Source organism: Microtus pennsylvanicus, chromosome 2, assembly GCF_037038515.1.
Source record: "Microtus pennsylvanicus isolate mMicPen1 chromosome 2, mMicPen1.hap1, whole genome shotgun sequence".
NCBI classification, from domain to species: domain Eukaryota; kingdom Metazoa; phylum Chordata; class Mammalia; order Rodentia; family Cricetidae; genus Microtus; species Microtus pennsylvanicus.
In genome coordinates, this window is record NC_134580.1 from 39839669 (window position 1) to 39865479 (window position 25811).

A 25811-nucleotide genomic window follows, 5' to 3' on the forward strand; every position below is an offset into this window, starting at 1 on the left:
CGTGTAGCAGAGGCTGACCTGGTGTTGGAAGCAGCCAGACTCATGGAAACCAGGATACCTGCTGTACAGTAGATGTTTTGGTAGCCCATGCTGTAGAAAGAGCTTGGTTCTGAGCCCAAAAGTCTGGAAGTTCTTTTGAAATAATGACTGGGTGGGGAAAGAGGGAAATGAGTGTTCTTTGTGAATGAAACTATCTGCACAGGTATGGAAAAGGCCCAAGGGATGGGAAATCCCTGCTGCTCAAAGAGGGAGACCAAGAGGCAAGTTGCTCTTCTGTCAGGAACAGTGACAATTCTGTCTAGCATCAGATATGACCAAGCAGTGACATTTTCCTCTCTCATCATCAAAGGTGTGGCTATCAGAAGGGCTAGGTAAATCTGGTGTATGGTTACCTGGTCTAGAATGATTGGTAAAAGGCAGGTCTATGCAGGATTAGGCTTAAGATTTTAGTTTAAATGGTCCTCAATCTTTCCTTGTTTCTCCGTGTGTGTATGTGAGTGTGTGTGCATGTGTGTGTGTGTGTGTGTGTGTGTGTGTGTGCATGCAAGTGTGTGTGCATGCATGTGTGAGGAGAACCTTGGTGTCATTCCCTAAGTGTTATTCATTAGTTGTTGGTGTTTGTATTATAGTTGTTTGAAATAGAGCACTACACTGGTCTGATCTTGCCAAGTAAGTCAGTTAGAACTAAGGGGCCAAGCAGTGATTTAAACAATACAGTTTCTGTGTGATTAGTTCGGGGCTGAGTGGCTGGGAATTAACTTCTCACTACACCACTGAGTCTCAGGTTTGGAGCGGTGTCCTCCTCCCTGTTGCTGGGATTATAGGCATGCACTACCATGCCCAACTTTTTACAGGATCCAGATTTTCAAGGATTTTTTTTTTAATACAGGTTCTGAAGTTTTGTGTCTGAGCTATTGCCCAGCACCTCCATCTTTCCTTAATTGGGTTACTGGTGTTCTACTCACTACTCCTCTGCCTGAAATACCCACTTCTTAAATTCTCTCTTCTGTCAGTTCTAAGGGGATCTTTCCAAGATGGGATCTCAAACTGTTTCCTGTATGCTTCAAAAGCCTTGGCTATATCCCTTTCTCCCCAAAGCATTTCTCTCTGGAGCCAAAAGGAAAATAATGGATGTCTATTGACAAGTGAATGAATGGATACAAAAACTGGTCTACGCCCACTTATATCTAAAGCCAAAGGCTTTTATAAAATGTACCATGCTCATGCTACATGAAATTCACAAATCATGAACACCCCGTGTTTCCAGCGATATGAAGTTCTAGAATAGACAAAATCAGAATGAAGCAGAAAGAGCCTTTCCGAAGCTTTGGGGATAAGAAGGTTCAGGACTCACATTTAGAAGGTACGGACTATCTACACTAGGTGATAAAAACAGTTCTAGCATCAGAGACCATTGATGGCCACACAATACTGGGAATGTCTTTAGTGCCACCAATGAGACTCTTAAAATGACTAGGATCATAAGAGGAGACAAGAAACTGAATAAATGCACAAGCAAAGCCCCTGGGTAGTTTTCATGATCATAGGAAAAGCCCAAGGTTTGCACCAGTCAGGCAAGGCTGTGCACTCTGTCCCCACACGGCCACTCTCACTAGGGTTCTGCCTCTGTTTACTGCTAGCACAGCCTTTAACTTTTCACTCAACAGTCCCTCTGCAGGGCCATGTCCATTCGTACTATTACCTTCCCCTGTCCTTGTCAGGGGTTTCTTTTTTAACGTCCCATTATCCTTTAAAACATCTGCCTTAAGTGTGGGTGCCCCTTGCCCTGGCACTGGGGCGTGTCTAATTTATCACGGCAGTCCATCATCTATCACAGTGCTGCTGTGAGTCAAACACTCAACACAAGCAGTGGCTAGCCAGTGGCAGGACAGCTCCCGATGTAGCCAATTAGGTCATTTCTTCCTTCTTGTCATCATCAGCATCACTGAACCGTCAACAACAGCAGCAGCCAGCAGCAGCAGCTCCACCACCACCATCTCCACTCAGCAGGCATCTCAGCCCACTAGATAAAGTCCTAATGGCTTTTAACCTTAATAAGTACCCAGGGAATAGAAACACCCAACCATGTAGGCTTTTCCACATGAGTAAAAAGCAGAAAGGAAGCCTTTTAGCTTCCTGGACCACACATACCTGCTGTGACAGCCGGAACAGGATCCACGACAGTGTGAGGGATAAGAGAATACCAACAACGGCAGTCAGCTAGTCTCTAAAGCCGGGAAGATCACCGAGGCAATAGTGAAAGCAGGCCATACCACTCACCATAAGCAGAGCCCTCCTGAAGAGCTGGAGCCTGGGAGGCCTGGTGATGAGAAGGTGGATGCTGGCCACATCTGCCCCACCACGGTCTGATGCCAGTGTCACACGCCGAGGGTCTCCACCAAATGCTCCAATGTGGTTCTGCACCCAGGTCAGAGCTGCCACCTGGTCCAGCAGCCCCCAGTTGCCGGCTACTTCGTCAGAGCCTACAAAAAGAGGAAAGTCATTAGCTTGTGTGTCCTAACAGCTTTAGAGTTTACAGGAAAAGTGCTATGTCAGACACAAGACTCTCCGAGGGGACTTGTCCACCTAGGCCAGTACTGTAAGCTGAACACACAGGTGAGGATGCTGAAAAGAACCTGGGCTTTGGAATCAAGCATAATCTGGCTTATCTTTGAACTTTGGACTACATTAGCCAAGAAAATGGAAACACCTCTGCTCTTTGAGCCATGGCTTTCTATCTGTCAGTGGACAGGGAAATGTGAAGGACTGGGGCTCAGAACAGGGACCATGAATGTTCAGTTCCAGCCTAGGCAAAGAGATGACTCCCACCCAAGGGCTCAGACCCTACTGCAGGTATACCAGTCAAACGGTGGCTAGATCAGGCCAGGCAAGGGATCCCAGCTTAATCTATGACTTTAGAAGTGTGCCACTGAACCCACATCTCTTTCGTAAATCACAGAATTTAATAACTATTTGTTGAAGATGTAGCACCATTTTTAATTATTTGCATACATACCCACAAAATAACAAAAATGAACACATCTCATTAGGTCATCTGAGATGCTGCACTGTTCTTTGCCTGCCATGATAGAGCCTCCCTGTTGGTCTGCCCCACATGCTGGCCCTCCAGTAACATCATGAGAAGTGGGCTTTACTCTGCTGTCAACTGAAGCTCACACGCATCTTGTCTTTTCTGTCTTTGCTCTTAGCGACCGTGATACTTCATACTAATCACTTGGCATGTTCTAGCATCACCTCCTCCAGGAGTCTCTGGACAAGGAGTCTAGACTGACTCCACTGAGGTGGGAGGACCACCAGTGAATGTGGGAGGCAGCAGTCTATGAACAGGGATCCGGAACTGAATGAAAAGGAGAAAATGAGGGTGTCTGTGTCCTAAGGGTGGGAGCAGCTACCTCAAGCTCTTGCCGGCGTGATGGACCATACTTTCAAAACGTGGGCCGAAGGAAACTCTTGCTTCCTTAAGGTTCTTTTGTTAGATATTTTGTCACAGCCACAAGAAAAGTAAAGAACACAGACACCATGACTCCCGTTGCCATCTGCACACAGCTGTATCCACAGGCCACCCCTCTCTTTTAAGCTCCATGCACAGTCCTTCCTGAGACATCTATAACTATGAACAAGGGGCTTCCATATAGAACAAGAATGTGTCAGGAAGACCCCATATTCCCAAAAGGACAAAGGTAGAAAATTCTTGCCTGCTGATCGCCTGACCCAATATTTGCAAAGCTGAAGAGAACACCAGCCCGGAGCACATGAATAATGCAAACTACTCTTCCAGCTGTGCAGCTTTCCAGTTCTCCTCAATTGCTTTCCATGTTCTGGGCCTGGTGAAGCTATTGGCAAACCCTGTCCTCACTGCGGCCTTTTCTGGATGGCTCCTGTGCCCCATTTGTCAAGATCAATGTGTCTGTTTCCTCCCAGCCTCTGTGAGTCCAGGAGAACAGGGTGCTGAGTAAGGACAAAGCCTGTGCGTGAGTCTGGGGAGAGATAGCTGCAATCTGCATTGCCAGCAACAGTGCGGAAGGGGCGTTCCTGGAGCTCCTGCCCATGTGTCAGCTTCCCACCAAGTGATGAGGTCAAGTTCTGAGGTCTGTAGACTCCTGGGAAGTAACAACTGGGGTTGTCTAGTAAGGCCTTCATCAAACAGGGACAAATTTGGCTTCCTCCAATGCCCGTACTGTGTCAGTACTAAAGGCGAAAACTAACTACTCCTGCAGGCACAGTTCCCAGTGTGTATAGTCTCCTGTACACACAGTTCCCATTGCACATACCTCCCAGTGCCCATATTACCAGTGAATACACTTCCCAGTAAATACACTCTGTGGTGTACACACCTCTCAGGGTCTACTCTCCCTAGGCACATGAAGGCAAGGGATAGGCCACTGTGCTGGTTCAGCCTTGGCCTTCATTGGTAATATATATATATTCTCTGTAGCTTTGGAGCCTGTCCTAGAACTACCTCTTGTAGACCAGGCTGGTCTCAAATTCACAGAGATTCGCCTGCCTCTCTCTCCCAAGTGTTGAGATTAAAGGCGTGCTGCCCTGCAAGAAATAAAATCTTTTGAGCATAAAAAATTGTCTAGATGCAAGAAGCAAATGTGAGGTTGGGCAGGGAACTCATATCCTAATTCGACTTCAGAACTCTTTGTCTTAAAAGTTAATCCAATTCCATAAACATCTCTTGAAGATTTTATGACAGGTATTAAAAAGTTCACGTGCTAGTTTGCAGAATCCTCATCTCCTCATTACCACCACATCAAGTCTTCCTACTCCTTAGGTCCTCCAGGCCTGCCTCCTAATCAGTCAGCTCCAGCGGTACCCAGGGCTGCTCAGCAGATCTATGATGCTCCCTTGCAGGTGTGTGGGGCCAAGCTCAAGTTGCCTTACCCCCAGGCTCCTGCTCCAGAGCCACCTTCCTGAGTCATTGTCCATCCCTATACTTGTGCATATGTGTGTTCACGTGCATACACATACACACACGCACACCACCACCACACACCACACACCACACACCATACACCACACACAGAGAGAGAGAGGGGGGGGAGAGAGAGAGAGAGAGAGAGAGAGAGAGAGAGAGAGAGAGAGAGAGCGCCCAGCCCTGGAAACTGGTTACACAGAGGGAGGCCGAGACTTCCTGGACATCGTGTTGTTATTGTTTATGTCTTCTTTCCCTGATCTAGCCCCAGCCTTCTAGACAGGACCGTCCAGTATACATCCACTTGTCCTTTTATTGAATGAATGGCTCGCATCTCTTTGTTTAGTTTATTCAACAACTCTAGAGGATCCCAGCCCCAGCAGTACCTAGTCTTGTCCATGGACTCCAGTGGGAGGTGGAAGGACATGAGCCTAGATGAAATCCTGGCTCCTACACCTGCCCTGAGCAGGACCCTGGGAAGCCTACTTAGTATCCATGTATTTTGGTTGTCTCCATGTGTACAGTGGGTGTTTGTAGAATAAGCTTTATTTAGTTCTGCTGATGACTAAATCACTGTAAATACAACAGATCTGTTCCCCAAAGTAGGCATCACAGCTGTGCTTTTATTTTGAAATATAATCGAACATATTGAGGCCCAAGAAGTGTCCCACTGATACCCTTATCAGGGCCAGTTTCACTTTTATAGTAGTAATGACTGCTATTTTATTGGTTAGAGAAGATATAAGATCTTCTAAGAGGTCCAGAGTATCTGGTGACTGTAGTCATGTCACTGTGTGGTTACTTGTGGCAGATGGTCTTCCATCAGACTCCTGGTACAGGGTATATACACGGAGGGAGAAGGAGAACCTTCTCTGTTTTTACACTCTGCCAAGGGCCTATGGACCCACTGTCTACCCTCTCTTCCTTAGTACCCAGCACTATAGGGCCTTGGCTGGGTCCTTTGCCAGAAGATAATGCCGAAGAGTCAAGATGGAGGAAACAGGCTTTCCCTGTCTTCCTCCAATCCCCCTCCCCACTCTGGGCAGATTGTAGGGAGGAAAGTATGAGAGACCCAGAAGCTCTGGAATGAGTGAGGTACCCTGAGACCAGGGGTCAAGTGAACAACACCAAAGAACTACCTTCCCTGGTTAAAGGACAGCAGAAGAGAAACTCTGGTGGACAAGGTAATCAGAATAATTTCCAGACCTCCCAGAAATCTCTGTGGTCCAGTGTTTCTTGTTGCTGTTGTCTGAGCAGCAGAGAGCTGAGTTCAAGCTAAGTCTGCCACTGCCTGTGGATGATCAGCAAGTCCTTCAGTCTCTCTGAGCCTTGACCTCTCTTCTGTAAAATGGAAGAGTATGCAGGCCTCAGTGCTGCCTGAGAACTGTGTGAGGAAATTCAGACAGGACGGCTGGTGGAGAGAGGCCCACTGAAGTGTAACTCTCTCTGGGTGCTGATAGTTTTTCATTTTTTTTTTTTGACAAAATGATCAGGTAGCATTGATGTAAGTCGGTAAGGAGAAGAGTAGGTGTTCTGGGGGCTTCTTTCACCCTCCTTCAGATACCTACACCAGAGGTCAAAATGAATTTGCCTCTCCAGAAGGGTATAAATTCTCAACAGGATTTCTCTTCCTGAAATCCAAATTCCCTATGCCCCTCAGGACAGAGGACATATGGAAAGTCACTCTGCTGTCCAGAGAAGACTTAAGCCAAAGTTAGTTGTGTCTGGAAAGGGCTCTCTGGGGCCAGCTTCAGTCAGCTAAGCCCTAAATGTCCCTTAAAGCTCCAGAGAAACAGCTTTGCATTTGAATAGAAGACAGAAAACTCCACAGAAAAATTTTCCTCTTCTACAAAGAAAGTTCCTGAGAGAATAATTACTTCATCCTGATGAGAAACTTGTACTCCTCCACACCCTATACTGCCTCCCCTCCTCACACCACCCGACGTCTGGCAGGGGCTGGAGACTGGAGAAGACCCATTCAAGCCCATAGCTCTCAGCTGAACCTGCTGCGCCAAAGGAAACTTACAGCTGCCATTCATTAGCCTCTCCTTAGCCTAAGGGAGGATCTCCTTAACCTACACTGCCTGCTCTACAGGCCACACTGTGGCTTATACCACGTGGTCCCCCTAGTCCACCCCACCCCTCTGCACTCTTTCTGGCCCTCCAGACTTCCACCTGTCTGTCCATTCTTAGCACATCCCAGGACCCAGAGGAGCCCTATACTCCTGGGCTCAAACCTCTTAGCCTTCCCATCAGTCTCGAAAGTAGAGCAAAACCATTCCTGTTCTAGAGAGGAGGGATCTAACATACTGGGAGAAAGAGAGAGTTGGTCTAAGGTCAAGCGATTGATGAGAGCCAGTACTGGCCTTGGCTCTTCAGATCCCAAGGCCCTCCCGTCTCCACTAGTGACCAATCTGCCCATATCACAGAGGTATATAAAGGTATATAGAAGGCGTTTGTGGTGGACCAGGACTCTATTCTGCCCATGTGGTTGGTAGTGGGTGGAGCACACATAGATTCACAGTGAGACTAGAAATAAAGGGGAGGGAGGCACTCTATTCACACAGCCTTTGGACCAAGCCCAGTGGTCTCTGTGTGGTAGAAGAGCTTTGATCCTCAGAGACAGCCAAAGAAAGAGTATTCATGGTCCATTGTGGTAGTTCCGTTTCCTACACAAGTCGCTAACCTCCTTGGTCCCTAATCTTCCTTCTAAACATATACATGCATGCATATATGTTTGAATGCATACACTCAGAACACATTAGATTATATTAGACAATAAAGCATGAGATGTACTGGGACAGTCTTAGACATACAGCAAATTTTCAACATCAAAGCACCCTTGGAAGATCTCAAAAATATGTCTAGCTTGGCCACAGGAGGGGGAAGGCAAAGAGGTTCTGAAGTTGGAGAAGATGGGGATGAACTTTTGCAGGGAACAGCTGAGAAGCGAGCAGTCCAATTGCTCCAGTCTAGATCTAAAAGGTCTCTGAATGCCTGTGTTCTAAAGGCTTGACTTGGAATGGCTCTACTGATAGAACCATTTCATTTTTTCAAAGGACGTTGAAGCTCCTTAGTCGTATCTCTCTCTATCTCTCTCTCTCTCTCTCTTGCTGCCTGGCCATGAGGAGTATAGCTGTGTTTGAACATCCCAATTGCCACGCTGGGCTAATTTCACATAGACCAAAGCAACAGGGCAGTCAACAATGGACTTGAGCCTCCAAAACAGTGAGCCCAAGTGAATACTTCTCTTTTTTAAGCAAATTGTCTCAGGAAGCTCTTCTAGTAATGGAGGAATGATTGGCCTGTCCATCACACCAGCAACACACCTGAACTCAGGAAGCCGAAGACCCCCACTCTGTAATTGGCAGTGATGACGATGAAGTTGCCAACTGCAGCCAGGATGGAGCCATCAAGAGTCAGCTGTCCCCCACTGCCTTCCATCTCCATGGTATTGTGGAAGAACACCAGAACTGATGCATTGGAGACCTGAAGGGGTTGGAGAGAGGGAGGAGGTGGAAGTTGAGCTTGTGCAAGGGGCAATTGTCATTTGTGAAACCAAACTCTGAGCCCTCTTGCCAGCTCTGCCTTGGCACACACTTAACCTTATGCAATGGGCTGAATTTTATCCTTCAAATTCATACACTGACACCGTAGTTCAGAAAGTGACCATACATGGAGATCTGACTGTGGTCCAATATGTAAACCCTGATCCCATAAGAACAGTGTCCTTTTGAGGAGAAGGATTTGTACATAGGCACACACAGGGAAAGACCATGAAAGACCCTGGTAGAAGGTGCCAAGTGCAAGCAAGAAGATGCGCAATAGGGAAACTTGCCTTTTGATCTTGGACTTCAAACTTCCAGATTGTGAGGAAAGAAAGGATGTGTAGTTCAAGATGCCTAACCATGGAAGTCTGTGATGTCATCTCTAATGTGTTACTGCACCCCCATTTCATAGGTAGGAAAATGGAGGTTCACAGAGGTAAGGATGCTTTGCTAATGTTTCAAAATGAATAGGAATAGAAGCAAAGCTCAATTCAGACTTAGAGAGCTCCTCTTTCTCCCAGTACCCTTTTTCCTTTCATGGGCTAGGGTCCTCCAGCCATTCAGCCCCAAGACTGCAGTAGCTTCTTAAGCAGATACAGGAAGAATTGTGTTCAAATCTAACACTTCATCTTTGTGAATCTCGCATAAGACATGCCCGGAAAGCTCCGAGGACCCTTGTTCACTTTTGGCTCTCATGAAGGGAGCTCAGTGCCTCTAAGGATGATGCTGTAGAAGCACAGGTTCCATAGAGCCCAGTGAAGGTGGGAAACAGGATTGTTAAAAGGAATTATTCACCAGATAACACAAGAGCTTCTAAACTCACCAGGTCCTCAGGGACAAACACATTGAGATACAAGCAGTCTTCACTGATTTGGGGAGGCGTTGGAGTCTGGGCACCTGGCTGCCAGCAGCTGGCCCTGAAGAAATAAAGCATGGGATTTTCAGAGAGCTATCAAAGGGACCTGCTTTCTCTTCCTCTTCTGGATAACCACGACTTGCAGTCAGAGACAAGGGCGTAGTTTTGCTGTAGCTTTGGAGCAGTGAGGAGGCTCTAGGTCATAGGAATGGGCAGAGCGTGTAAGGAGTAGCAGCCTGTCTCTGACCTCTCTGGCCATTGGACTGGAAAAACTTGTCACCCAGTGGTGAGTGTGCTAACTAGAGACCAAGGCCAGAGGAGGAGACTGGGAGCTAGCAGGGCCTAGGCTTTCCTTGCTGTGTTTCACAGACTCTGCTCTGAGAAGAGGTGCTGTCAGACCCACCTTCTGCATCAGGGAAGAGGATGGAGTGTCAGCTTGAGTGTCCCCTTGCATAGGGGCTCATCTAGGACCCCTCCCAATGTCCACACAAGGAACATCTACCCAAGTCCATTTGGATTTATCCTCTAGGTGTTACCAATCCTGGGTTACAACGACTGAACTCTGTAGACACTGTCTACCTAAGATAGGGGTGGTCACTTACCTCTTCTGTCCCTGAAGTACAGCCTACTATAGAAAGTCCCTCTATTAGTGCCTCTGGGTTTGGGGTTTCCCACGGTGGAGCCAACTCAACTCTGCTCTGTTGCACTTTTCCTTTGCTACTCTGCTAGGGTGGTCCTTGTTGTCTTCCCCACAGGGCTTCAGGAGCCCCTCACTCAACCTATACTTCTATGGAGAGGCACCTGCTCTGCAGCCAGAGAGTAGCCACAGAGGGCATAGAGAACACTATTCCTTGGGACAGAGCCACAGAGCCCAAGGAGGGAATGCAAGTGGCAGAGGTACCTAGTGTTTATTCTCCACAGGGCTGAGCAACTTCACTCACAAAACACTTCAGTATTCATCACATGTCAATGTTTGACATGAATGGTTTGATGAGGGGAAATGATGGAGTCTGAGTGACAAGCTCAGAAAAGATGGAGAAGGAGAAACAGAACTTACATTGTTCTAGGGATTTCTTTCTTTCTTTTTTGATTAATTCATCTTTCCTGTCATGCTGCATTTTCTTTTTAATTAATTAATTAATTTTTACATACCAATCCCAGTTCCCCCTCCCTCCCCTCCTTTCACTCTTCCCTTCCTTCCACCCCATCTCCATCCACTCCTCAGAGAGGTTAAGGCCTCGCCTGGGAAGTCAACTAAGTGTGTTCCATCCCTTCCTTGAGGCAGGACCAAGCCCTACCCCCCGGGTGGTCCTAGGCGAAGTAAGGTATCTCTCCCTAGAGAGTGGGCTCCACAAAGTCAATGCATGCATTAGAATTAGATCCTGGTCCTGCTGCTTCAGACTCCATTTGCAGGCCCATTAAGTTAAATGTCTGGCCAGACATGGCAACACACATGTAGTCCCAAGCACTCAGGATTGCTGAGGTTGGAGAATTTCAAGTTAAAGGCCAGCCTAGAACTACATAGTGAGGCCCTATCTCAGAAAGACAGAAAGAAAAAAAATGAAGGACGAGAGGAAGGAAAGAAGATTAAGAAAAGAAAGAAAAAAGAAAGTGATGTGGAATTTCCCTCTGTATGCTGTGATTACTATTAGTGAGTAAATAAACTGCTTTGGACCTGTCGCAGGGCAGAACTTAGGTAGGCAGAGCATTAAACTGAATGCTGGGAGAAAGAAAGGCGGAGTTAAAGAGAAGCTATGGAACCACCGCTGGAGACAGAAGCACTGAAATTTTGCTGGTAGGCCCCGACCTTGTGGTGATGCACAGATTAATAGAAATGGATTAAATTAAGATGCAAGAGTTAGCAAATAAAAAGCTAGAGTGTTTTAAATAATATAGTTTCCGTCTGATTATTTCAGGGCTGAATGGCCAGAATGACCAAGTGGCTCTCCCTGAAACAAGAAAGTACTTTTAAAAAGCCAAATGTCACTCACTGAGTTTGACAACTGCAAGACTGGTGTGATGGGCATGATCAGCTCTGACCCCTATGAACCTTCTAGAGATTCTCCCACAGCCTCATATTCATGGACACAAATGCCCAAGGAGAACTTGGAAGAGTCATGCTGCCAAATGCAGCACCTCCTTGACCTGAGTCCAGAATCACTGCCTGGAGAAGAAGAGACAGGCCTTTCACCAGATGGCCTCCCTACCTGTGAGCAAAGCACTGATTTGCTGAAGCTGGGCACCTGGGTCTGCCAGCCGTGGTGCTGTTTAATAGAATGCAGTCCCAGTTCCTGCTCTAACTAGAACGCCTGGCTCTCCCATGACAGATTAGACCAGGATATGCATTCTTGGGGCGTTCGCCAAAATGGTGCCACTATTCCATACCTTGGCTTGGTGGCATCCCATGAGCCTGTCCAATTTGAGAGTTCTGGTGGCCTGAAGCGATTGTCTGCCAAGGGTGGGGCAGCATATGGAACTCCAAGGAACTGGTAGACCTGCTTCCAAGAAGTGCCCAACTTGACGACCTGGGACACACCCTGAAGCTGGCCGAAGGGGTCAATGCGTACAGAAGGTGTGGCTGCTACATCAGGGTGAAGCAAAGGGATTCCTGGTGGGAAGACAAGGGCAGAAAGGCAGACAAGGACAGTGAGAAATGGTATTCTTGCTAGCTTTCAGCAAGCAAACAATTATCCTTACAGTTTGAGGCAGCTAGAACAATATCAGGGGTCCATTTGTATTCATATTTAAGGATTAGCCAAGGTTAGCTTTCAGTGTCAACAGCAATAACTGTGAATAGAAATAGTGGAAGGTGCTCTGTGCCGTGAGCCATGAACCATGTGCAACCCCACATTTATTCATGTTCATGGATCGTCTCTTGCATTTTTCTCCTATGCTCCTAAGGAGAAGGTACTAACCCAGGCCCACACCACACATCAGACACCCAGGAGCCTAGAAAAGGGACACCTGGGTATCAACTGGCCGTCTGGAGTAGAACAAAAACTTCTTTTAGTCTCTTACTCCTGAGATGGAATATCTAGATCGTTCGTACTGAGAGAATGATAAAGGCATTTCTCCAGTCAGTTCAGCTCAGATCTGGGACAAGGGCGTCTACCCTTAGTTGATTTTAACTTCTAGAACACCTTTTCTTCAGTCTTGTAACTGATGCTGGATTCAGAGCTCTCCCTTCCCCCCTTGCCCAACCATGCTGTTCACACAAGTCAAGCCTGGCCTGCGCTCCCTGCCTCCTCTGTCAGGCCTTTCCTCCTGGGGTTCATGTCCCAAGTCTTGGTTCATACAGTCATAGCTGGTACTTCTCAAGTCTGCTCACTTCACCAGAGGTCCTCGCAAGCCCTGCTACCACATTTATCAGGTCACTGTTGGCCACTGGGGGATACCCTATCTTACTTTCTCTCTTTCCCTTCATTTGTTGTTTCAGTGAACTTTACTGGTACCCAAACTCAACGCCTCAATGCCAACGGATCTTGAGATGGTTCCTCATAAGACTTAGGCCTTTCACAAAGAATACTATAAATGCCATCAAAGAAAGATGTGGTGTGTGTGTGTGTGTGTGTGTGTGTGGTGAAATCTCTTCTTGTCCTAAAGTAGACTTGCTCTGCTCTGAGCTAACAGAAAACAAGGCTACTGTGCTTTCTGCATGGCTTCTACTCTAGAAATGTGTCTAACACAGTGATGCAAACAGAAGTGCAAGAGAGAAGGGTGGAGGGCAGATCAAATCAATAGTATTAATGTCCAGATAGAAGATAAGACCAAGGGCCTAGGAGCTTGCCACAACTGGGAGATACTCATAGGCTAAGTGCTGAAGAGGCAGGAGGAGGAAGTCCCTGGCATGCAGAGTGGACTTAAAGAATAACAGTCTGTGTTGGAGTGTGTAGGGACGTCTCAGTCACTCCTGGTTTTGTCAATAAAATTTTAGAGGAACAGAGTCAGGTCCATTGCTTTGATGTGTATCACTGCTTTTATCCTACTATGACAGTTGAATATCTGTAATAATAATATATAGCTATGAAACCTTTTCTATTTTTCATCCCATCCTTTCTAGAGATGTCTTCAGAAGACAGGGTAGCAGGTACAGCCAACACATCAACAGACACTCACTTCCCCTGTACATGTGTCCAGTCTCTGGCTCATGTTTCCTGACTCATGGCTCTTTACTGGCTTTCTCTGTGATAGGTTTATATGCACCTCTCCCCTTGACTGTGTCGTGAGTGCCTGGAATACATTGTAAATAATCTTTGAATAATATATATATATATATATGCTGGGGGTGGAACCCAGGGCCATGTGCCTGCTAGGTAAGTACCAGCTACCGAGCTATACATATATCTCCAGTCTTGAACGCCTTCAAACTCATCTGAGATGAGAATGGTTCCCTCTGAGCATTTATGATCTACTCCTTAGGCAGCATGAGTCTGAGGCAGAGGGAGCCACTGGGAGAGAGATCTGTCTCCAGGTCCCCCCTTCTGCCATCACCTGACCACTCTGTGCCCCAGAGTGCTGACCTCCAACATGAAGAGAAGGTGCTAGACCTGTAGGCAGAAGAAGGCATGGACAAGAGCTTTCTTAACCACACAGCATTAACAAAACACATTTAAGTATTTTCTTATGAAATTCAAAGGCCCAAATAGTTTCTGTGATTTAAAGAATAAATGTGGTACAGAAGTGGGAATTTCTCTGACCTTCCCTATTGCTCCCAGAAGAATACTGCCTAGCCAACCTCTTTTGGCCAAATCTCCCTTAAGAGTTTCAAAGTCACTGCCCTCCAAGTCACACACACACACACACACACACACACACACACACACACACACAAATCCTTCCCAGCCATCCCTAGCCACCAATCCGTGGATTGCTTCAGAGGCCCAGTCTGACTCACCGGACTTCCGGTAGATGTAAGCAGCCTCTTCACGGAGCAGCACCCAGCAGCTCTGACTCTGTAGGTTGTGTATGCAGTTCTGTATATCAGGATAAAACACACACCTCACACCCCCAGGCTGGATCTGCAGGGTGGTGACAAGGCAGGCCTGGTGACGGGAACATTCTGTAGAAGAGAAGAGAGGTGGGCCTGAACTCAGAGCTATTACCGTATTCATGAAACATGCATGCATACACCCATCTATCCACACACCGATCTAGTCATACACTGTTCCATCCGTATGCCTTACCATTCACGCAATCAATCATTCGTCCTATTTATTCATCCACTCACCATCCGCCCATCCTTCTATCAAATCACACAGCCACCAATGCATGTGCTCATCTGTCCATTCTTATCTGTCCATTATAGAAGAACTCATTATAAATTCTGTGCACTGGGGCTGAGAATAAAACAGTGGTGGTGGGAACCCAACCCTCCATCAAGATGTTTTTCACAAAGTGATCATGTTTCTTTTCGCTTAATTTTCTCATAAATGTACTCTTTTCAATCCCTTGCTGAAAGAGATTTTTGCAGCTTCCTCTGGGCTTCTTATGCAACACAACTCTCCAATCTCTTGGCATCCTCTTCAGGTCTGTTTCCTTTGGCCTCCTCTTATTCTTTCTTAACTTGTGACATGCTCACCACATTCCATCCTGAACTATGACTTTTCCTGTACAAGCCACATTCTGTCTGATATAATTTAACCTACTTCATGGCATTCGGTGATAAGAATCACTCTGGAAATGGGGTAACTTCACATGGACTGTCTGAGCTATGTGTGTTGTATCCTTTATTCAAAGCCCAGTTTCTGAACGACACTGTCCAGGGCTGTGTAGCACACAACTTACCAACTACACATGGCAGTATAGTCTCCATGATAAACATCCAGACACATGAAGAAGGTATTCAGAATATCAGGGTACAAATATCAATGGAACACAGTCACTCTTAGAAAGGGGAAACATTAAAATTGTGTGGCCACCTAGTTACTATTTTAGTATTACCCATGCCTAGAAGCACTGAGGAAAATTGCATCTGGAATAACTGTGCCAACTAGAACACTCTGAAAATTGAATTAAAAACATCTTTTATAATTTTGTGTTTACCCATAGATCTTGGCTTAGTACCAGAAGCCTGTCCAGGGTCATAAACTTCCTCACCATTGCAGCCCACCTGCTATCTAAGGGTACCCACCTGGCTCCACGAACCTCTTTCTTCTTACCCTCACAATAATCCCACTTCTGCCTGCTGATCTTCTTCTATACTTGCTCAAGGCCCTCATTGGTTGTCTGGCTGTTGCAAACCCTGACTGTAGACTGTCTAGAGAGGAGTGGGAGGATCCTCTTTGTTAGTTGTTTCCTGTCAGGAGTTCCCAGGCCATCTTGGAATCTCTTGTCTATCTTTGTTTAATATCCAGGGAAGTATTATTTGACTGACGCCCTCCTGTACCCTCTCTGAGAGATTCCCTTACCCTGCAGACAGAAGTCCTGGGCCAAAGAGAAGTTCCTGGTGGCTGCGGTGCTGATATGGGCAACATCAAAGTGCTTGATGGATGAATCTATAATCGCCGAAGAGAGGGGCAGGGTCTGCCAGGAGTTCAGAGCAACTGGGAGACAAAGAGGAGACGATTGCATGTGGTTATCACCAGGTACAGAATGAAGACAGTGGAGACTACCCCCAAAACTACCCCTGGAAGACACAGTTATGGCATCTGTTTTTAAACAGAAAGAAAATGAAGAAACTGAAGCCCTGGGACAATGACACGACTGGCCAGTGTGTGGCGACTTCCTTCACAGCTAAAGAGCCTATGCATGACAATGGTTGTCTCCCAATGATCCCAAGTTCTGCATGTGGCATGTGGTACAAGGAACAGGGATGAAGAGCTAGCAGCCAAGCATAAGTCGTCGGTGTGGACCAACAGGTCTGCTGGAGTCTCTCATTGGCACCAAGACTGTGAGTAAAGATAGGCCATGAGAGAACAGTGATGAGTCTGAGCACTGGGATGAGGATGCCTCTCTGAGGAAGGACTGTACCTTTAGGTCAGCATCCAGAAATAACTTTAAAGAGGCCAGAAACTGCCCCACCCTGGTATTGCTGTGTGAGCATCCAATACTGCTGACTCTAGAAAAGCCCATCCCAGTGGGACAACTCTGAATATTAGTAGAGAGAATCACTGCCCACTCCCCGTGTCTTTCTTTGCTTCAGAAGATCACAGCAGTTTATTGTTCTTACAAATACTTGTGAGTGTGGACCTTGAGCTGGCAAAGCACACTGATGGTCTAAATTATCGCATTTTATGTATGTCTGCTCTATCAAATTTGATCTTCCAGTACTCCAAGTGTGGCAAGGGGTAGGAATCCTCACAAATGTGATATAAAGGAAAACTAATTAATCAATAACAAGCTGGTCAGTGGCCAAAGTCATATCAGAGTAAGGCTTCTGAGGTCACTGACTCAAGGTCCCTTTCCAGAGCACTGTTTCTAGGTGTGTAGGGGTCTTTGCTTTGTCAGCACAGTACCGCAAGCTATATGGGGAGCCTGTAATTTCTATCTCCAACCCATCTTTAACACTGCTGCTGGGTGAGATGCCACTAAAGTTAGCCTGGTAAATAAAAGTACTAGACAGCCTTGCCCCCAGCCTTCACTGGGGCCCTTCTGTAATAAGATTCACCAGACTGAACACTTTAAATAGCAACAGTAGCTTCTCTTAGTTCTGTGCACTTAAAGTTTGGGATGTAGGTATCAATGAGGCTGGGATTTTTTGGTCTCTCTTCATGGCTCATGGCTTACTGTGGTGTGGGAGGTTCTTCTAGATATGTGTTGCTTTTATTGGTTAATGAATAAAGAAACTTAACAGAATAGAGATGGGGGGGGGACTAAACTGAATTCTGGGAGAAAGAAGGCAGAGTCAGCGAGAAGCCATGTAGCCCCGCCAGAGACAGATGCCGGAATCTTACCCAGTAAACCACAGCCTTGTGGTGGTACACAGATTAATGGAGATGGGTTAATTTAAGATATGAGTTAGCCAGAAATACGCTTAAAGCTATTGACCAAACAGTATTGCAAATAACATGGTTTCTGTGTGATTATATCAGAGCTGAGCAGCTGGGAACAAACAAGCAGCCTCTTACTACATTACTGATTTCTTGTCGTATGATTTCTTGTTACATGGCAGAACAAAGAACAAGAAAGCTTTCTCCTATCTTTTCTGGAAAAGTACTAATGCCACCAGGAGGGCCCCACTGTCCAATTTGCCATCTCCTGTGCTTTACGTCCTAACACCATCCTTGAGACAGAGGAGTCAGGACTTGGGTCTGTCTGTACTTGGCTCTAGCCAGGCAGGCTCCATTGGGCTCTCATTTTCTTAAGGCTCCTCTGCACACTCAAACGGCATCTTTGTGATGTGGTCACTCTTAGATGTTCTTAGATGGCAAGCAGCTGAAATTTCAGAGAAGAGTGATCATGGGTTTCAGGACCACAGCGGCCAATTATAGTTCAAAGATGGAAACTTTGACCATACCCCATGTTTAGACTGCTGTCTCTGTAATTAAAGAGTAAATGTCATCTCCAAGTGAGAGCCAGCTCCTGTGTCATTCCCTAGGGTCTGAAGCCAAGTCCCTGTTGATGTCCCTACCCATCCCCATGCAAACCTACATGATGTCTCCTGAATGAGCCTTTGTTGTTTAGGGATGCTAGCATCCAAACCTCATAGACTTCCTATAGTCTTACTGAGAAAAAAGCTTTTGAGGACACAGAAGCATGCTAAAGCAGGATGGCTGGAGACCCTGGGGACTTTTTATGTCAATTTACTATCAGCCAGGAATTCACAACACCACTGCACTATCACTTGTTCAAGATGTCAGAGTTTAATAATACATCATTTTCTGAACCCATTGGCATGAACAACACTATCTTAACTGATCAGGGAGTGGCACTGGTTTTGATGGAGCCTTATCTTCACAGGCTGTATCCAGGGTCTACTAGAGGTGACCTCCCTTCCAGGTTCATGATATGGCAACATTTAGGGGCTTGTCTAGTGGGGAGAGGTTCATGTGAACCTCATGATGCCTGTTGATTCCTCTGCATTTGTTTATTTTCTTTCTTTTTTAAAAGCACATATATGATAATTATGACACCAGAGTCATTTGTGATAAAATAGACCTTCTCATAAAGTTGCATTATACACACAGGCATCCTATCTATCTATCTATCTATCTATCTATCTATCTATCTATCTACTTACTATCTATATATCCATCTCTTTCTGTATATGTGTTACGGGAGGTCCTCCCACTCCTCCAGCCTATCGCCGCTGAGATACCAGCCCCTTGGGGCGTGGTCTCTCTCCCTTTAAAAAAGCGGCCACTTCCCTCTCCTCTCTCTCTTCACTTCCTGCTCCGCCGGTGACTTGACTTCCTTCCTGGTTACGCAGAGGGCTGACAGTGATCTGTAAGTTTTTTCCCCTTTAAATAAATACCACCCTATTAATCATAATTCCAAACCGGTGTGGCATTGTTTGTGACTTACGCCTTCATTTGGCGCCCAACGTTTGGTTTTAGAACCTCTCCCGGCTCGCAGCCGTGAGTTCGGCTTGGCGGCCGGAAGTTCGGCTTGGCGGCCGCAAGTTCGGCTTGGCGGGCGCTTGTTCAGCTTGGCGGGAGCCCTTGCTTCCTCAGCCGCTGCCTGTGGATTTAAACTCCACAGGCCCACGTAGTCTCTGCCCGCCTGGTTTGCTCTTTTCTGAGTCGTTTTTAAATCCCCCTTGCAAGCACAGCTCTTAAGTGGCGCGAACCAGAGCACGTGGTTGCTGAAAGCTGCAACCCCTCAGGGTGACTCTGTCACGTGGAGGCATAAGCGGCTTCCAGGTTGCTCTTCTCTACCCCTGGATTCTGGTTTCTGGTTCCATCTCTGGAATTGATTTAATTACATTTACTTTGTTGAGCAACTTACATTTTCCAGTTTTTAACAAATACTAGGCGGACTCTGAAACAGGACCGTGTTTTCGTCGAGACTTGGCAACAGCGCCACCTGCTGGATAATAGGTAATATGGCAGTTCCCGTTTCCAACGCGAATTTTACTGTTCTGGTTACCAATACAATGGGTTATATCATGCAAGGTTTATATGACTATGGGGATAACTTAATTTACTGGTTACTAGGTTTTAGTATTCTTTTGCATATTCTATCATTTAGGAAGATCATGGCACTCCTAAGAACCATACAATCTTTACTAGAAACTCATGCAGGTCAGGAGATTAAGGATTCAAAAGAGACAATAATAAAAAGACTTGAAATGATTGAAGAAATGATTGGAGCTGGTGAACAGAGTAATAAGGCACAAGGACAGGATACAATGCCAACACCAGCTATTAGAACTGGCTTACCAAAGGTTTTAGCAGCATACCCTATACTTAATTCTGACAAAGCGTCAACTTCTAAAGGCTCAAAGGGAGTCAAAGAAGCTAGATGGACGCCAATAGCAATGAATGATCTAAAAGAAATTAAGCAAGCTATTGTTAATTTTGGCTTGCACTCTGCATACGTAAAGGAAATGATAAGGACTTGGGCTTCTAATGCTAGAGCTACCCCCCATGATTTCCATCAGTTAGTGTCTGCAGTTTTAGATAATGGACCTTCCTTGATGTTTGGAATTTATTTTAGAGAAGAATCCAAACATATGGAACAGCAAGGAAGAGCAAAAGGTATTGAGGTTTCCCAAGACCAAATTCTTGGTGCAGGAGAATATGCTGATCCACAGGTCCAAGCTCTTTATGATGATGAAGTACTGTGTCTATGTCACCAAGCAGCTTTAAATGCTTGGAATAGGATACAAGATCCAGCAAAAAGGGTTGAATCATATACCAGAATTAGGCAGGGACAGAGAGAACCCTTTATTGACTTTTTGCAAAGATTAATTAAGGCTCTGGACATAGGGGTAACAGACCCAGAAGCTAGACGAATACTTCTTGAATCTCTAGCTTTTGAGAATGCAAACATAGAATGCAAAAAGATAATTGGGCCTTTAAAGTCTAGATCAGCACCTATGGATGAATGGATTCAGCATACGATGAATGTTGAGACGTTTAGCTATAACGATGAATCTTGGGTAGGAGAAGCGATTTCCACAGCAATGAGGAGACATCAAACTGCCAGGTGTTTTAATTGTGGTAAATTAGGACATCTGAAAAGGGATTGCAGGCACAGAATTTCTAGGAATATTATCTCCTCTGGGAATGACAAAGATAGGAGACCTAGGCCTTCAGGTATATGTAGGAGATGCGGTAAAGGCCGACATTGGTCCAATGAATGCAGGTCAACAACAGACAAACAAGGCAACCCGATACCGTCGGGAAACTCCTTGAGGGGCCTCTCGCAGGCCCCCAAGCCAACAGTGGCCCAGTCATTCCCAGTCACAGTGGAGAACGTGCCTCACCAAGAAAATTAAAAGCTCCAATTTCTGCTGTAAAAAGTAATACTGGTCTAAATGATGAAATCCATGTGGAGGATGAGTCAAAAAACCCAGTTGGACAGAGTAAACGTATATTTTGGCAGACTTCTATTAATGATCAAAGACCAAAGCTAAGAGTCTGTATAAATGGCACTTTTATTGAAGGCTTATTAGACACAGGTGCGGATGTAAGTATCATTACCCCAGAATCTTGGCATCCGAATTGGCCTCTTAAAGAGGTAGATGTTCAGTTCCTGGGAATTGGAACCCTATCTCGTGTAAAACAAAGCACGAGATGGGTTGAATGCATAGGGCCCGAAGGGCAAATAGGAAGACTAAGGCCATATATAGCCAATATTGCCATAAATTTATGGGGCCGTGACCTGCTACAGCAATGGAATACCCAGATTAACATTCCTGTAGTTCCAGGAACTCATAATTCTGGGAAGTATATGATGAGGTATTATGGAAAAAGGTCACTAGCCATTCAGGCTGTACAAGAACATACAGCAAATACCAAACCTTTAGAGGTACCAACAGCCCTACCTTTAAAATGGCTAACTGAGAAGCCAATATGGATCAAACAGTGGCCTCTAGCTGAAGATAAACTACAGGCATTGGAACAGCTGGTGCAGGAGCAACTAGATGCTCACCACATTGAAGAATCAACCAGCCCTTGGAATTCTCCTGTGTTTGTTGTAAAAAAGAAATCTGGTAAATGGAGAATGGTGACAGATCTAAGAGCTGTCAACAAAGTAATTCAACCTATGGGCTCACTACAATCTGGAATTCCTTTGCCTTCTCTGTTACCAAAAGGATGGCCTCTTATAGTTATTGATTTGAAAGATTGTTTTTTCACTATACCGTTACAAGAAAAGGATAGAGAAAAATTTGCCTTCACAGTGCCTACTTATAATAATTCTCAGCCCAATAGGAGATATCAATGGACTGTCCTCCCACAGGGTATGCTCAATAGTCCTACACTGTGCCAATATTTTGTAAGTAAGCCATTGGAAATAATTCGTAAACAATTCCCCAAGTCCATTATTTATCATTACATGGATGACATCTTGTTATCTGATTCAAATAAAGATACTTTAGAAAGGATGTTTGAAGAAGTAAAGAAAGTCTTGCCTAGGTGGGGATTACAAATTGCCCCTGAAAAGATTCAAAGAGGAAATTCTATTAATTACCTAGGTTACAGAATAGGGTTAGAGAAAATTAAAACGCAAAAGGCACAAATTAGGAGAGACCGGTTAAAGACTCTTAATGACTTCCAAAGATTGTTAGGAGACATTTCCAGTCTACGACCAGCTGTTGGGATAACACCTGATCTAATAGTTCATTTAAACAAAACCTTAGATGGTGATAAAGATTTGAATAGTCCAAGAGAACTGACAGCTGAAGCAGAAAAGGAACTGACAATGATTGAGGAAAAATTACAGGAGGCACATGTGGATAGGGTGAACCCAAATCTTAGCTGCATCCTAGTCATATTGCCTTCCAGAATTTCTCCTACAGGGATTCTAATGCAGAGGGAAGATATTATTTTGGAGTGGATATTTATACCTAATAAACCAAGTAAAAAATTAAAAACTTATGTGGAAAAAGTCTCTGAATTAATTATAAAAGGTAAGCTGAGACTTCGTCAACTAGCAGGTATAGACCCAGCAGAAATTATAGTGCCTTTTACTACTGAAGAAATAAAAAAGTTATGGGAAGACAATGAACCGTGGCAAAGAGCTTGTGCTAATTTTTTGGGAGAAATTAATAGCAACTATCCCAAAAGCGGTAGACTTAACCTCATAAAAAGAACTTCTTGGATTCTTCCTAGAATTGTACGTGATGCTCCAATAACTGGAGCCCGTACGTTCTATACTGATGCAAATAAATCAGGGAAAGCAGGTTACAAGTCAGATGAATTGAGTAAGGTGGAACAAAGCCCTTATAATTCTGTCCAGAAGGCAGAATTATATGCCATTCTTATGGTGCTAAGGGATTTTAAAGAACCTCTTAATATAGTTACAGATTCACAATATGCAGAAAGAGTTATCTTGCATATTGAAACCGCTGAATTTATACCAGATGACACAGAGTTGACTTCATTGTTTATCCAGGTACAAGACATAATCAGGAACAGGCTTTGTCCGATGTACATAACACACATCCGGTCCCATACAGGTCTGCCTGGTCCTCTAGCCCAAGGCAACGCTGAGATTGATCAATTATTGATTGGAAGTGTGTTGCAGGCCTCAGAATTTCATAAGAAGCATCATGTCAATAGTAAAGGCCTAAAGAAAGAATTTTCCATTACTTGGCAACAAGCTAAGGACATTATAAAGAGATGTCCTACTTGTTCTTTCTATAATCAAACACCGTTGCCTGCAGGGAGTAACCCAAAGGGCACTAAGAGAAATGAAATCTGGCAGATGGATGTGTTCCACTTTATAGAATTTGGTAAATTAAAATATGTACACCACACCATAGACACGTATTCAGGTTTTCAATGGGCTACTGCCCTGAGCTCAGAAAAGGCTGATTCAGTAATCACACATTTATTGGAAGTTATGGCCATCATGGGTATACCTGCGCAAATAAAGACAGATAATGGTCCAGCATATGTATCTAAGAAAATGAAATGCTTTTTTGATTATTATAATATAAAACACATTACAGGTATACCAAATAATCCTACAGGTCAGGCAGTTATAGAAAGATCAAATCGTACTATAAAGGATATGCTGAACAAACAGAAAGGGACCGAAAATACCCCCAGAAATAGATTACATAATGCTTTATTAACCTTGAATTTTCTTAACGCTAATGAGAAAGGAACGACAGCAGCAGAGAGACATTGGATAATGGAAAAGTCTGCTGAACTAAATCAACCGATTTATTTCAAAGATGTGCTGACCTCTCAGTGGAAGCCAGGAGATGTGCTACGTTGGGGAAGGGGTTTTGCTCTTGTTTCCACAGGAGAAGAAAAATTGTGGATACCATCAAAATTAATAAAGTTTCGATTTGAAGAAGAGAAACCTCTTGGAACGGAGAAATGACAACTCATCCACAATGATTATATTCATACAGGTGGTAAGAAAAACATATAGAATGGGGGCAGGGTTCTGTTCTTATCTCCACAGGAAAACACTCATCTTTGAGAAATTCAAGGGACCCTGGATGTTTGGATACTGACAGATGGAAAAATACCTGCCCGATAGGAAATATCAAGAAAACTGAATGGGCTGTGTAAGTAATATTAAACCATATTTCTAAATTTATAAAGCTGGTTTTGAAGTTGGACTCTGGCTCAGTCCCTCTCCAATTCCAAGCCTGTTAGTAAGAGAAAAACCCAGAGTTTCTGGAGTTTCTGTCTCATGTCAAGAGCCATGATGTGGGACAGAAAGAAATATGAGTTTAGAAAACATCTTTGCTTTTCTTCATATCTATCATACTTTTCATTGAATATATCTATCATGTCTTTCATTGAATATATATATATGTCTATATGATTAATGCTTAAGTTTTTCATAATGAACAATGAGTTTTTCCTGAAGTGACATTTGAAGTTTCCAGGAAGAAGATGGGGCCCCATAACAACAACTCCACCTGGTTGATATGACGTCATGATACTGATAGCGCTACAACAAGACCTGCTTTGGGTACCAGCTGCACAAGACAGTTCCAACTTGGTTAGCTGAAATGGTGCACATCTTATACAACATTTTGGCCAGACCTGCACAAAATACTCAGAGACTATTGGCAATATTAAAAGACTTGATCTTGAAATTTAACCATCATTTTACTTTCACAGGATCCCCCAGAAAGAACGTCGCCCCCATGACAGCTGGAAGTAATTCTAGAGGACGACGTCCCCTCTCCCAGTAAAGTTTGCCCTTGGGTTTAGGGACATCATTTAGGGGTTGATTATAATTAGTATACGATTGAGGGTTGGGGGAGGAATTTTATAAGCTCAGGGATCATTTTGAAAAAAAAAAAAAGAGGGATGATGGGATAATAGATTTGTAATTGTGAGTTACTGTTTTTAGACAAATATATTGGTAGAGATTCTTGTATATTGATACAAAGTTAAATTATATTGACTATTGTATGCATGCATGTTTCTACCTTGTTTAAAACATTTTTATGTATTGACATATATTGTATTGTATATATTTACCATATTGCTGTGTACATTTCTACCTCTGATTAAGATACTTATATAATGTTTGTGTATTGATATATATTTACCTACTGCAATGTATATTTGTACATTGTTTATATTTGGAGGTCATTGTCCTCATTTGTTTCACAGTTGTTTATTGTCTTAATCTTTAAGTTAGATAGATATTGAGAATTATATAGACTAATAGTCATCTAAGTTTGTCATTTATAATTAGACTAATCAGGTTCTTTAGATATATAGAGATTATACTCAGTATAGATAGTCTTCAACTTCTTCAAAGAGCTGTAGAAAATGGCCTTTAATCTAACTCAGAGTTTTGTGGTAGTGAGACACAATTGCTCCTGGCAACACCACTCTATTCCCGAGAGAATGTTGAGCACCAAAGACACTCCACCTGGAGCCTTTCCTTTTGGCAGAACTGGCCTTGGGGCAAAGAAATGCCCATACCTCAACCACTGACAAAGATACAGAGCATGCATCAATGGATAAAACAGGGCTGTCTTATCCTGCCAAGACAGGGTAAGATAGTTTTGAAAAGTTGCTTGCCTTTGAAAATGGTGTGTCAGTTATGTTAGGCCTTAGCCAAAGTTGGTTGCTTCAACACTGCTAATGTGACTTTGGGTGATTGCCTAGGTAGCTAGTTGTCTCTGTGATTTGTTGCATGTTTTGGAAGTTGTTTTACTGAACTTCCTAATTAACCAGGTAACATTATTTCCCTTCTCAGATCTTCGATGGGGTTGAAGACTATATAGATGTAGTTACTTTTCTCTCATGACTTGGCCAATTTATTTATTATACAAGACCTAAGCTAGTTAGAATAGGATATTTGTACTTATTGTATATAATTTCATAGTAGGTTTAGAACTCTCTTATTTAAACAAAAGGGGGAGGTGTTACGGGAG

The 25811-nt window shown here is 44.4% G+C and overlaps 1 protein-coding gene across 1 annotated transcript in view; it reads right to left on the bottom strand.

Annotated features, from left to right (window-relative positions):
- The window catches only part of Tg (thyroglobulin), a 182859-nt gene that overhangs the window by 71854 nt on the left and 85194 nt on the right, over positions 1-25811 (bottom strand). The window contains exons 36-41 of the mRNA XM_075960884.1: positions 15751-15885; positions 14238-14402; positions 11729-11951; positions 9311-9404; positions 8269-8428; positions 2281-2483 (exon numbers count right to left, since the gene is read on the bottom strand). Coding sequence (XP_075816999.1) covers positions 2281-2483; positions 8269-8428; positions 9311-9404; positions 11729-11951; positions 14238-14402; positions 15751-15885 — 980 coding nt within the window. The remainder of the gene's footprint in view (positions 1-2280; positions 2484-8268; positions 8429-9310; positions 9405-11728; positions 11952-14237; positions 14403-15750; positions 15886-25811) is intronic.